The 12169-nt window shown below is 38.7% G+C and overlaps 2 protein-coding genes across 4 annotated transcripts; one reads left to right on the top strand and one right to left on the bottom strand.

The window, feature by feature from the left end:
• Positions 1 to 1991: 1991 nt before the first annotated feature.
• On the bottom strand, positions 1992 to 7750 carry LOC103971244 (uncharacterized). 3 transcript variants are annotated; one of them, XM_009385219.3, is made up of 6 exons: positions 7561 to 7750; positions 7349 to 7459; positions 4612 to 4873; positions 4314 to 4513; positions 4031 to 4218; positions 1992 to 2460 (listed from the first exon to the last, which is right to left on the bottom strand). In XM_009385219.3, the coding sequence occupies exons 2-6, from the start codon at positions 7441 to 7443 to the stop codon at positions 2174 to 2176; spliced, it is 1032 nt and encodes a 343-aa protein (XP_009383494.2). In that variant the 5' UTR covers positions 7444 to 7459; positions 7561 to 7750; the 3' UTR covers positions 1992 to 2173. The 3 variants fall into 3 exon arrangements, with proteins under 3 accessions (XP_009383494.2, XP_018676618.2, XP_009383493.2); XM_018821073.2 differs by having other exon boundaries at positions 7349 to 7455; XM_009385218.3 differs by having other exon boundaries at positions 7349 to 7750.
• Positions 7751 to 8506: 756 nt separating this feature from the next.
• Positions 8507 to 10337, top strand: LOC135597183 (probable methyltransferase At1g29790). The gene has a single exon (XM_065089789.1). It carries the CDS (start codon positions 8707 to 8709, stop codon positions 10138 to 10140), a length of 1434 nt encoding a protein of 477 aa, XP_064945861.1. The 5' UTR covers positions 8507 to 8706; the 3' UTR covers positions 10141 to 10337.
• The last annotated feature ends 1832 nt before the right edge of the window (positions 10338 to 12169 follow it).

Genomic DNA, 12169 nt, shown 5'->3' with positions numbered 1-12169 from the left:
TCAATGTGCATAAGTCAAAAAAACCTGACCCATGTAAAGAGAAATCCATTACAACGAAGGCACAAGGCCAAATGTGCTCGAGGTGAATAAGTCAAGAAAATATAACCTGCATGAAGAGAAATACGTCACGGTGAAGGTGCAAGGACAAATGTGCCTAAGGTACATTGAGTCAAAAAAACCTGATCTATGTCAAGAGAAATTTGTCATGACAAAGGCGCAAAACCAAATATGCTCATGGTGTGTGAGTCGGGACAACCCGAACCGTATGAGGAGAAATCTATCATGGCAAAAACATAGGGCAAAATATGTCCAAGGCACATGAGTCAGAAAAACCCAACTCACGAGAGAAAATCCCAAATGCTCTTGTGTCGGATGAACTAAATGTCGCACTTTGAGCCCCTCTCGAAAGAGCCCCACAGTACGCCTTGGAGGGAGGGAGAGAACAAATGATAGGAGATATATTGTCGACTAATCATATGACACATCACCACCATATGATGCCTAAAGAGAGGAGAAGACGAAGATTCCTTCTTATCATTTATGACCAAAAAGTAATCAATAGCTTCCTTCTTGTCATTTATAACTAAAAAGATAATTACAGACTTCCTTCTTATCATTTATGATCAGAAAGATAATCGCAAGCTTCATTCTTGTCTTGACTAGATATAAAAGTTTTATCTTGACTAGATATAAAAGTTGATCTTTAACACAAAGAAAAAGGACAATTGAAAATTACTCGCACTTGTATACCTCGGGTTACTAACTTGGGCACCAGAGAGATTATATCAAAAAAAATTTTGATCTCAGTCTTCGTGAAGGTGACACTTTAGAAGCTCATCGTTTCCACCGTAGAGGTGCTTCGGGCAATCCTACACATATGGATTCGGAGTACGTTGAATTGACCAAGATATTGATAATATTTTTCTCTAACATGATATAATAAAATAAAATGACATAATACCTATCTTTCTTAGATAAAAGGGAGTATTTGCATGGGCACAACACAAAACGATTGTAGACGATGGAATGGAATGATACTGATTGCGTTGTTAATATTGCATGAAACCCGCTCATTGTCGATTGGACCTGTTCGATCGCTTTATACATATGATTGCAATTGAACTGGTTAGATGACTTTCCACAAATTAGTGATTTTTGAGCCCTTTGACTCCGCTCTTTTAAGGTATGTTCGTTATTCACTTCGCGACTCGTTTAAGACTAACCAATTCATGCATGCATGGGTTGGTTGGTTGGTTGGTTGGTTGGTTGGTTGGGATATTTGAGAACCATAACAAATCCTGATATATAAAGTTAGCAAACAAATCATATCCCAACACTGGGATATACTCCTACAAAAGCAAGACTGCATATGTTAACCCTCCCCTCCGCAGACTCCATAGCGACGCGAACACGTGCACAGGATACACCATTTTTATATATTTCTGACCCTTTTCCATACTTGTAGCTGTGACCACCCTTTTCTTTTCTTCCCCCTTACAAATCCAAGTATCAATTGATGAATCCAATTCAGACAATACACAGAAAGCTAACATCGTTTGTATTATATGTCAATTACGGAACGAAGCTTGACTGGTGTATATTTAGATATTTTCCCACAGATACATTTACAAGTGTGTATTTTAACTTTGCAATCACATTAATCTAGATGTGTATAAAGCATAGCAGTGTCATTTTCCCTTCTGAAGCTTTCTTTCAAGTATGTAATCAGTGTAAGCTCTCTGCTGATTCTATCTAATAGAGTAGAATTTGTATTGATGCATGGTTGGTGTTTATGCAAAATTGAGTTCTTCCCTGCCATTTTATCTTGCAAAATATAAAAGAGAACCAAGTCATTCAGCACTAATTTCAAAAGGAAATGAACAATGTACTTCATTTCAACAAGAGGACAGTATTCATAGAAATAAACAGAATAAGTCAATTAAAATCAAAAACATAAAAGAGGACAAGTCATTCAGCACTAGCTTGGAAAGTAAATGAACAATGCACTTCATTTCAACAATAACACAAAATTTATAGAAATAAACAAGAAAGAAGAAGTCCACTAAGATAATTAGAATTAAATTTCTCGTGGAGAAACAGAGACCATTACAATTCAACAACTGATGAGGTCCAGTGTTTGAGGTTCATGTATGAGGCAGCGGCCAGAAAGAACTTACTTGACCTTTTTCACAAGAGTGGATGTCCTGAATTTAGCATCATCCTTGATAAAGCTCCACCAGAGGTATGTGAGGGGAATGGTGGTGGCATGCCAGAGAGCATGAGCATCTACATATCCATGAAAAGGAGGGAAGTCGTAAATCTCCAAAAGCATTGCAAGAGCACATCCGATCATAGCTGTCCACAGCTTGAAGCGTGAGGGATGACGAGTTACACCACCCCAGATTACCCACATCAGAATCTGAGAAACACCCATCACAAGGCACACTTTCATATTCCACCCTGGCAAAATAAAAGAGATCAGCAAAAACTGGGAGACATATAAATGTCAATTTCTGCACTGGATACTTTGTGGACAGAACTGGCTTTGGAACAATTTCATAGAGATTTTAATTCGGAAACAAGCATTTATCTGAGACAAAGAACATGCTTAGTCTGGTCAGTCTTTCACCATACAAACCACCTATATTGACCATTATGTAGTGACAAGACAGATCGTTTATTTCAAGGGTGGAACCAAGATATAAATGCAGGAAGGGCAACAGACAAATCATTGTAGTTTATTTCCATAACACGCATGGTAATATTACAGAAATTTAATTAAAAAATACACTGGACGAGAAAACTGAGTTTGAGTGTGAATTTGGCCCATTGATTGGGAAATCTATGTGGAAATCCTACTCAGTTTTATAGTCAGTGTATTCATTCCACATGGCAACATTATTTGGAAGAACTGCATTGGTTAGGATTAAAGGATACAGATCCACACATGTAAGTACCTATATAAACAGATATGGATAGTTATGCTAATTTAAACATATAAACATACCTGTACATCTCTTTAGTGTCAATTTGATTACTGTGTTATCAAATAGTATTACTTCTAAAATTTCAGTTTTCCATATTGCTCTCATAATAGTTTACTACATGATGATAGATACAATTCTAAATCATAAGCAAGTTGCTGATTTAGTAGCCAAAGGAAAAAAATGGAAATCAAAGGTCATTTTCTTCTTTAGCTTCAAGGATGTTGGTAAGCAATCAAAAAATTGATTCTCCTATGAGTATCACTAGGCTACATCTGATCAAAAGCCTAGAAATCAAGATTGAAACTAGAATATTACAAGAGAAAAGACAACTCATATGCCTCACTAGCAATGTTTGGTGCTGTATCCAGTATCCACTAACAAATATTACTTGAGATTCCAGTCATCAAACTCCCACATACTGAGGTAGTGGAAAAGGATAGTAGGAATTAGTTATCGTACACTGCATCTCTGATAATACAATCAATTGGTACAGATGATTAGGACAAATTCTTTCAGCTAATACCTTGACATGTAAGCCAGATTCCAGTAAAGAATAAAAGAAAAGTGAGAGCAAATGCACGAGAATCCTACCAATGTAGGATTCAGGGAGAGTCAATATATATAGACTTATAAATGCAAGAAAAGAGACTTTTCGCAACTAGAATCCTAGTAACCCAAGTGAAGAAAGAGCAACCTTAGGTTGACCCTCTTAAATCCTTATAAAATATGTGTGCTTAAAATCCATGGAAATAGTTGCTACGTAAAGTGGAAAGTGGAATGTATGCTCACAAATGTTCTCTCAGGCTAGGATGAACATGATCCTGCCTTATTTTGCTTTACAAACTAAAAAAAAGAAGAAAGTGAAATTATACAATAACTAATAATCATCATCATATTACATATCATTGAATGAATAGCAACAACAAATGATAACGTTCACAAGTAACCAAAACATATGCTGCCCACATAAAGAAAGAAAGATAGCTATATTTGCAATCAAAAGAGAATTTGCAAGGAAACCTGTAAATGATAAGAGACCTCACCATAGTCCATTTCATAGAAATTGAGGTACAAGATATGTGTTGTCACAAAGGCTAAAATTGGGGCAGCAAACATAACCCTTGAAGCCTCATCCTTCACATTGAATATCCTCAATAGAGACAAAATGAGAGAATATCCAAGTACAGCCACAGCAGATGAGTAATCTAACTTTTCCGTCAAGTCAAAATCTCTGTAATAGGTTGATCGCCATCACCAGGATCAGAAAGTGGGAAAGCAACACATGGTGCACAAACACTGGAGTTTATTTGGAAAAAAGATGCATACCGAGTATGGAATATAGCACTCCAATACCAAGCATTCATAGACAATAACCCATATATATGCCATAAGCCTGTGTACTCATAGTATGTCCTCCGACTTTGAGGCCTAAGAGGCAACTTGTAAGATACTAAGATGAAAAAGGTTAGCCAGCCAATGAAATGCATCAACAGATTGAACGCCGAGAGGACAGCAGAAAGAGGCTCCTGAATAGAAAACGAGAACAAAGGAAACATGCTAGAAGAAGTAACCAAAAAAGCAATAGAATAAAATGAGTTTAACAAACCACAAGGGATTTACAAACCTGGAAAACAAATACACGTTTGAACGGCCATTTTCCATGATATTTAGCAGGACCCAAACCAAGTTTTTCCCTTTGATATTCACTCTGCATCATACAGTAGTAACGGCAGTCGCTCCTGCAGTTCAGTTGTTTCCACTGCAAATAAAGTGGCTTTTGCATATACCATGAACCATTGAGAGGGACATCAGTAAATGAAAACTTGCAGTGCTGGATGGCATGGTCCCCAATATTTCCAGTCTTTTCGCATTGCACAACACAATTTCTGGTATTTAGGTACATGTCATGAAAAGTGTCTTTAAGTTCATGGTAGAAATACTAAGCAGGTCCAAGAAAATACCTATGAGACAGGATCATTAGAAAAAAACGAGTAACCTTAAGGATGGCAGTGACACCTACATACACAGGCATCTTTACCAAAAACCTAAAATTAAGCTTTCTGCCATATGTATATATTCTAAACTATTGTGAAACGAAAAGCACATATCACCAAAACATCATATCCAGATAAAATTGCATGTGCCTTAATTGGATGCCAGTATTTCTGAATTAGTTGATACTGATGTTAAAATGACATTTTTCTCAGGAGTTTTGACAAGAAGGTATTCATTTTAGTATTGGAGCGCGCTGCACCTCGAATCCACCAGTAAAGAAAACTTTCTCCTATTTTTGGCTATACAGGAAGTAATAGTTGAAACTCCAAAAAGAAAATAAGCAAAACAATATATGTGAGGAAAAAAAAAAGCCAAAATCCACATAAGAACCAATTGGAGGAGCATTGTCGCTTATAATGTCAAAAGAAGTAGGTTTCTTAAGCATGCTGGAGAGCATCTAGAGTAAAACAACACAAAAACATGCAAAATTTTCAAGTCACAAGTAAAACCAAGTCATGTTGGGTGAGAGCCACAATGTGCCACAATGTGACTGATAGGGGCACATTGGTTCTGTTGACCAGAGTGAAATCAAGAATGCAGTAACTGAAAGGGTCATATGCAAATTCGTAGCACTAACTATGTCAAATCAAAATCTAAACACGATAACTAAATCCAGTTTGTCTTGGGTCCTAAAAGTGCTATTCCATTGCCATGATGATAAAAACACCTTTGAACCAACATTTTATAATGTAGTTAAGATGTTATTGACACAAGTTTTCACTAAGTGTGCATAGTAGTATACAGATGTTTTGTGATCCTAAAGGATGTCACTAGTTTCATGTTAGAAGCCAACATGACCAAAATGATGCAAAACCGAAATGCAGAATGGTTAACATCCTCAAACTACAAAAATCTTGTGATTGTTGATAGCGCCACTTATATAACGATGATAAATGACAAACTAAAAGAAATATTATAAGTTCACATCTTTCAAGAGAAAAATAGAACTCTTTTTAAGCAAAAAACCTAATGCTCAAATGATTATTCATAAAAGGAATGGCTGGTGGCATCAAAAAATATGAAGCAATGGAAAAATAAAGTCTTAAAGATATGTTTTCTTATCATAGAATAAACAAAAGGAGTCATAGATTCGGTCTATGGATTTTTTAATCATGTAAAATTGACGATGCTATATGCATGTACATATAGCTACCCTTCACAAGGCAAAGTTTCCTATTGACTATACTAAATTCCCATTGAAATATAAAAGGACATACCCAGTGAATGAGGATCCTGCCAATGCAAGATCTGGGGAGGGTCAATGTTGACAGCTTTACCTTTAAACATTTAAAGAGATCGTTTCCGTGACTCGAACCCTGGCCTCCCAGGTCACAAATGAGTAACATTTCCATTGTACTAAGGCCTGCCCTCACTAAATTCCCATTTAAAGATAAAAATAGAATTGACATAATATTTATAACAGAGATTGATAAACATTTCTTCTCAAACATATAAAATCCTCAAAACTTGGGCATGTTTTAACCCAATTACCCAAATATAGACTCAGATCCTATCCAATGAAATGATCCTTGTGAACCTACACAATCCAAATAATGGTTCCTGTAGGCTTCATTAACCCAACAATAGAACCCATCTTTTGCTTCTGTTCTCTCTTATAGCAGGTAATCATTGAACTTCTTTCACATTGCATCAAGTTATATCCAATAAACTGGCTTGCCATAAGAAGCTTTTAAATGCTAAATATTTTTGGATGATCAAGAAAATCCATCAATGATCTTGCTATTAAAGGGTATGCAAAACTACTAAACACCCTAGTAACTTGGAATTTAGCAGGAGATGTTTGTTAATGTTCCTTAACAGAACAGCCCAACAATAGGGAACTGGTTTCAGGGATACCTTCCAAAGGTATGCACTTTTAGTCAGAGTTGAGCATAAAAGTATTAAATAAACTCATTTCATACACTGTTGAACATGTTCATTGTTTAATGTAATGAAAACAAATAAACTCTTTTCCATTGACAGACACGGAATGGGCCAAAGCATTAATGAAGCAAAGGCTTTGGGGCCTGGTTTGATTACTTCTAGAAGTTCTCATTTAAATGAGAACAGAAATGAGAACTTAAAGCAAATACCATCTAGCTATTCTGTTCAAATGTTCTCATTTGATGTAGATACTCATGAATCCTTCAAGCATTTACCCAGAGATACCCAATCCGGATGCAATCTCGGTAAACAGGGTAAATTGATCTGGATAACCTATATCATACAATAACAAACTCATACAAGAAAAAGAAGCTCATCATCCAAAGGTTCGAACTTTTAAGTGAGGACCAGAGCCGTCTTACCTGTAGAGCGGATCCGCGTCACCAGCGCTGGCATCGAGAACTCCAAAAAGGCATCCGAACGCGAGAAGAAGCGAGACCCATCGGCCGACGCCCATCTCACTCAAGAGCTACCTATTCAGACGACGATCAGCCACGACGATGAGGGATTCAGGGACAGATCAAGACCCAGAAGATTACTACGCCGCCGCACGGATTCACCTCCCACCCCCTACCTCTTCCGATATCGAGGCTTGAAAAGCGTCTGCTACAACGATCGAATGAGGGAATCCAAAGCAGCGGGAAGAACGAACGACGGCTGCGCGGTGATTCCGATTCGATCAAGAGGGGCGGCGTCTGCGAATTGGAGACGAGCGCCGGAAATACAACGAGTCACCGACTCGAATCATCCGGCTTGTATCGGAAAAGAATGGGATTAAAATAGTCAAGATTGTACCGTCCATTGTCCATCAAGGAGGTTGTTCCTCCTGATGGACGGTCAGTTTTTGGCTTGTGTGGTAGTGAGATGATCAGGGCCGATGCCGATATTTCTAATTAAATAAAAGTCTAACTCTAATTTAAATGTGATTAATAAATTTTAATAAGGCCAAAATATTATTCATAATAAAAGTATATAATAAATATTTATGATTGGCGTTACGCACAATCAAAGCAAGATATAAAAATGTTATATTTATCTCATTAAATCACTTTTCTTATTTCAACGTTTTAAAAGGTGACGTCACGTTCTCTTAATTTGATATATTGTCATTCAAATAAGTGAGTCAAACTCAGATTCAGCTCTTTAAGCTTATCCAATTATTTATTTATACACGATTTAAAATTCTCTCTCAAATTAAACTATTAATAGGTATGAGCTCGACATGATACATATATCAATATGCCTCTTCACAAGGGCTGTGGCAGCACATGCAAACCACTTGCTGTCTCTAAAATAATATACAGATACTCCAAAGAAAAAGATTGGTAATTAAGAACTTCAAATTACAGGCATAGATATAAGGAATAAGTTGGACTAATCGACACCCACAGGTCAAGCGGGGAGCAAAACAATCCACGTTGACTTTCTACAGAAGCTCTCCCCTTCACTGTCACCAAAATCGATGCAAGAAACATAAAGAAAGCTACTTTGGAAGAAGCAGTCACTCACCATCCATGGCTTGCAAGCAAAGTAACATGAAGTCAGACGGGGTAATTATCTCTGGTCCTTCTCCCCATGAACATGTCTCGTCCTTTGGGCTCACCGTCTAGGATCTGCTCTGTTCTTCCGTGTAGATGTTTCGATCCAGATATTATCCGTTCCAAATGATCTATCTGACCTTCCTTGAATCTTCGTCGGTCAGCGAGGCCTGAGCATAGCCATGAGAGGCCCACACCTGTTCTTGAGGGTCGGAGTAAAGAGAGGGGTGTATGGATTCACCCTGTTCTTGGCTGTGCTCGCGCTTCTGCTAAGCGTCGTTACGTTCTCCAGATTCTATTCTCAGAGCTCTCATTTGAGCATCAAGGCTTTTGCCAGTTATCTGAGCGCAGATCCCAGGCAGGTAGAAGGTGGAATCAATGAGACAGTGGATGAAATCATCGAGAAGATCGTCAAAGAGATGGCACATCTGAGGGAGACGACAACAGATCACTCCGAACTGATGCGCGAGAGACTTCGATACATCGGCTTCCTCACTGATATCTTAGGCCTGATGGGGTCTGTGAAGGAACCACTGCAGCACATCGGAAGCAGTGCTCATCTCCGGCCGTCAGGAACAGCGGCGGTGGTTCATCCCTTGTCGAGAAGCAACCAGCCATACGATGAGCTCGTCGAGTTCTTCCTGGTGGAGGAGGTAAGGAAGTACATGAGGATTAAGCCCAACAGGCTGGGGAAGCAGAACTTCATGGGCGCCAATGGAACCTTTGCGAGCATCGGCCACGCCTGCTTCTCCATGAAGGAGGAGATGGAGGAGTACATGGACTACGACGTCGGCGACTTCTGCGAGGACGACTGGAAGCAGGCGCAGCGTCTGATGGTGCACGGCTGCGACCCGCTCCCGCGGCGGAGGTGCTTCGCGCGGGCGCCGAAGCTGTACACTAAGCCTTTGCCCATCAACGAGTCCACATGGAGGTACCCCGACGACCGCAACGTCCGCTGGAGCCATTACCGGTGCAAGAGCTTCGCCTGCCTGGCTAGGAACAGCACAGGGAAAGGCTTCTTCAAGTGCGCCGACTGCTTCAATCTCACTCACCATGAGATGCCGAGATGGACGAAGGTGGTGTATATCGATCCCTCGTCGAATTCGACACCGGATTTCCTGGTACGGGAAGTGCTGCAGATCAAACCGGGGGAGATTAGAATAGGACTGGACTTCAGCGTGGGGACGGGGAGTTTTGCTGCGAGGATGAGGGAGTTCAACGTCACCATCGTCACAGCTACCATCAATCTGGGTGCCCCTTTCAGTGAGATGATTGCGCTGAGAGGACTGATCCCTCTGTACTTGACCATAAACCAGCGGCTTCCGTTCTTCGACAACACGCTCGACATCATTCACACGACGAGGTTTCTTGATGGGTGGATGGATTTCATACTCCTGGACTTCGTGTTGTATGACTGGGACAGGGTGCTGAGGCCTGGTGGTCTCCTGTGGATCGATAGCTTCTTCTGTCAGAGGAAGGATTTGGATGATTACTTGGAGGCGTTTAAGCTGCTGAGGTACAAGAAGCACAGGTGGGTGGTGGTGCCTAAGGTGGATAAAGATGGCCAAGAGGTGTTCTTCTCGGCCGTGCTGGAGAAGCCACCGAGACCTTTCTAGGGTGGCAAATCCTCTCTCTCTCTCTCTCTCTCTCTCTCTCTCTCTCTCCTTGCAAGTTCTTAATCATGTTGTTGAATTTAGATCTGTTCCATGTTGTTCATCAAATCTTCAGCTTGCCCTTTCATGCACAGAGAAGGATTTTACCTACTTGGTTTAGAACTATTGAACTAAATCATGTTTTCAATGAATGAAACGAATCAATGCTGCTATGATTGAGAAGCATTTGGATACTTGTTGAGCAAGGAGATCAATATCAAACAATCAAACCTACAGCTGCAAAATGAGTCTAACATCAACGAGCGTCGTTGACTGGAAAAGTGGAAGAAGAAAACCAGGAGAAATTATCTTATCATTTTGAATTCTATATTTTTAAAAATTACATTGAGATTCTTATATTTAAAATATTTAACCACGAAGCTTTAATAATTTTTTTATATTTAATTCTATAAAATTATCTTTTTAATCCTGTATAGAAATATTAATGTTTCACTTTCGTAAATCAAAATATAAAAATATAAGTTTTAAAAAAAATAAAAATAAAAATATTAAAGATAATTAATTTTAAAAAAAATTAATTAGTCTTTATCAAAATGACATCACTTTTAGAGTAGAACCCTCACGTATAAATTAATAAAATGTGTTGGCATTTTTCTTTTCCATTCACTTCGACTAATTTATATAACGGAGTACCAAAGTGAGTCCGTTAATCTCGCTCCAAACCTTAGGTGCTAGATCCCCATCCATTGAGCATCCCGAGCTTTGAGATTAGCACTGCTGATAATGGTGCCGAAATCCGTTGACTAGTTGGAGCTACAGTTTGGGGATTCATCGTGCTTTAAGATTCGCTTGTGATATTGATTAAAACTTTTACATCCGTGTGTTATCTCTATGAAATAGCGGTTTTCTCATTCCTCACTAGTGATAGAGAGTCATCGAAACCCTTTAATTATGGAAAAGTCTGCCCAAACTAATAACGTGGCATATTTTTTAAAAAAATCTTTATATTTCAGATAATTTTCATGTTGATATATCCTTTTTGTTCTTTATTTCTTTCAAGTGGTCTTAATCCCAAAATAGCTCTAACGAAAATAAAAAAAAACTTATCCTTTTTATTTTTTAATATGATTATAATGTTTTTGATATATTTACAAAACCATCTAAGGAGCAAAAGAGTTAAAATATAATATCATTATTTCTTAGGGTTTTTTTGGGTGAAAATTCATGATATATATATTATGACTTCTCAAAAAAATCTCTAATTTAGGATTTTCACGTAAATTTTTTTTTTCTAAAATAAACAATTTTCCCCCTGCCCTTCAATCGCTTTTCTGTTACGGACTTAGCTGGTTTTACCAAAGTCGTGCGGCACCTTTGCGTGTCCGTGCGCAAAGGTTAACCTCCCCGAAACCTCTCATAGTCCCTTAGGACCTACAAAAGAGAAAACGGGTTAAAGAAAACGCCTCACTTGGGATCCACAAGCAAACATCTCAGAAAATATTGCATAGCCAATGCAAATTAAAACAGACTTTACAAGCTCCTAACGGTTGCATAACAAAGGGTCAAAATAGTCCACTACAGACCAAATATCTCTCACAAGTGTCCACATGACATAACATTTATTTACAAGCCTAAGAAGGCTATTAAACCCAACTAAAATGGGGTTGTTAAGCCTTCGACCATTCCTCTATATGTTGTGCAAAGCGTGAATAAACAAAAAGATACAAACATACACAAGTATTACATCAAACATCCTGTTTAGAACTTTGTCTATGACATTCTTCCCCACTTATTCCTTCGATTTCCTCGTCGAAGCATTTGCTAACACTATAACTCCTTGCCTTTGCTGACTCTTCAATCTTCTGCTCCAACTGCAATGCGTCTCTTGGCTCCCAACTACTCTTCGCTGTTGTTTTTGAGTAGTTGAACCTTCGATCTGTCATGTTGCTTCAACTCGCCAATGACTCTGACTCTAGTGAGGGGTTGGCTGAGTTGTGTTGATCCCTGTTGGTTCCTACGGATCCTTCAGATG

Source organism: Musa acuminata, chromosome BXJ1-11 (assembly GCF_036884655.1).
Source record: "Musa acuminata AAA Group cultivar baxijiao chromosome BXJ1-11, Cavendish_Baxijiao_AAA, whole genome shotgun sequence".
Lineage (NCBI taxonomy): Eukaryota > Viridiplantae > Streptophyta > Magnoliopsida > Zingiberales > Musaceae > Musa > Musa acuminata.
Note: the sequence above shows the minus strand (reverse complement) of the source record. Positions and strands in the feature narration are given on the sequence as shown.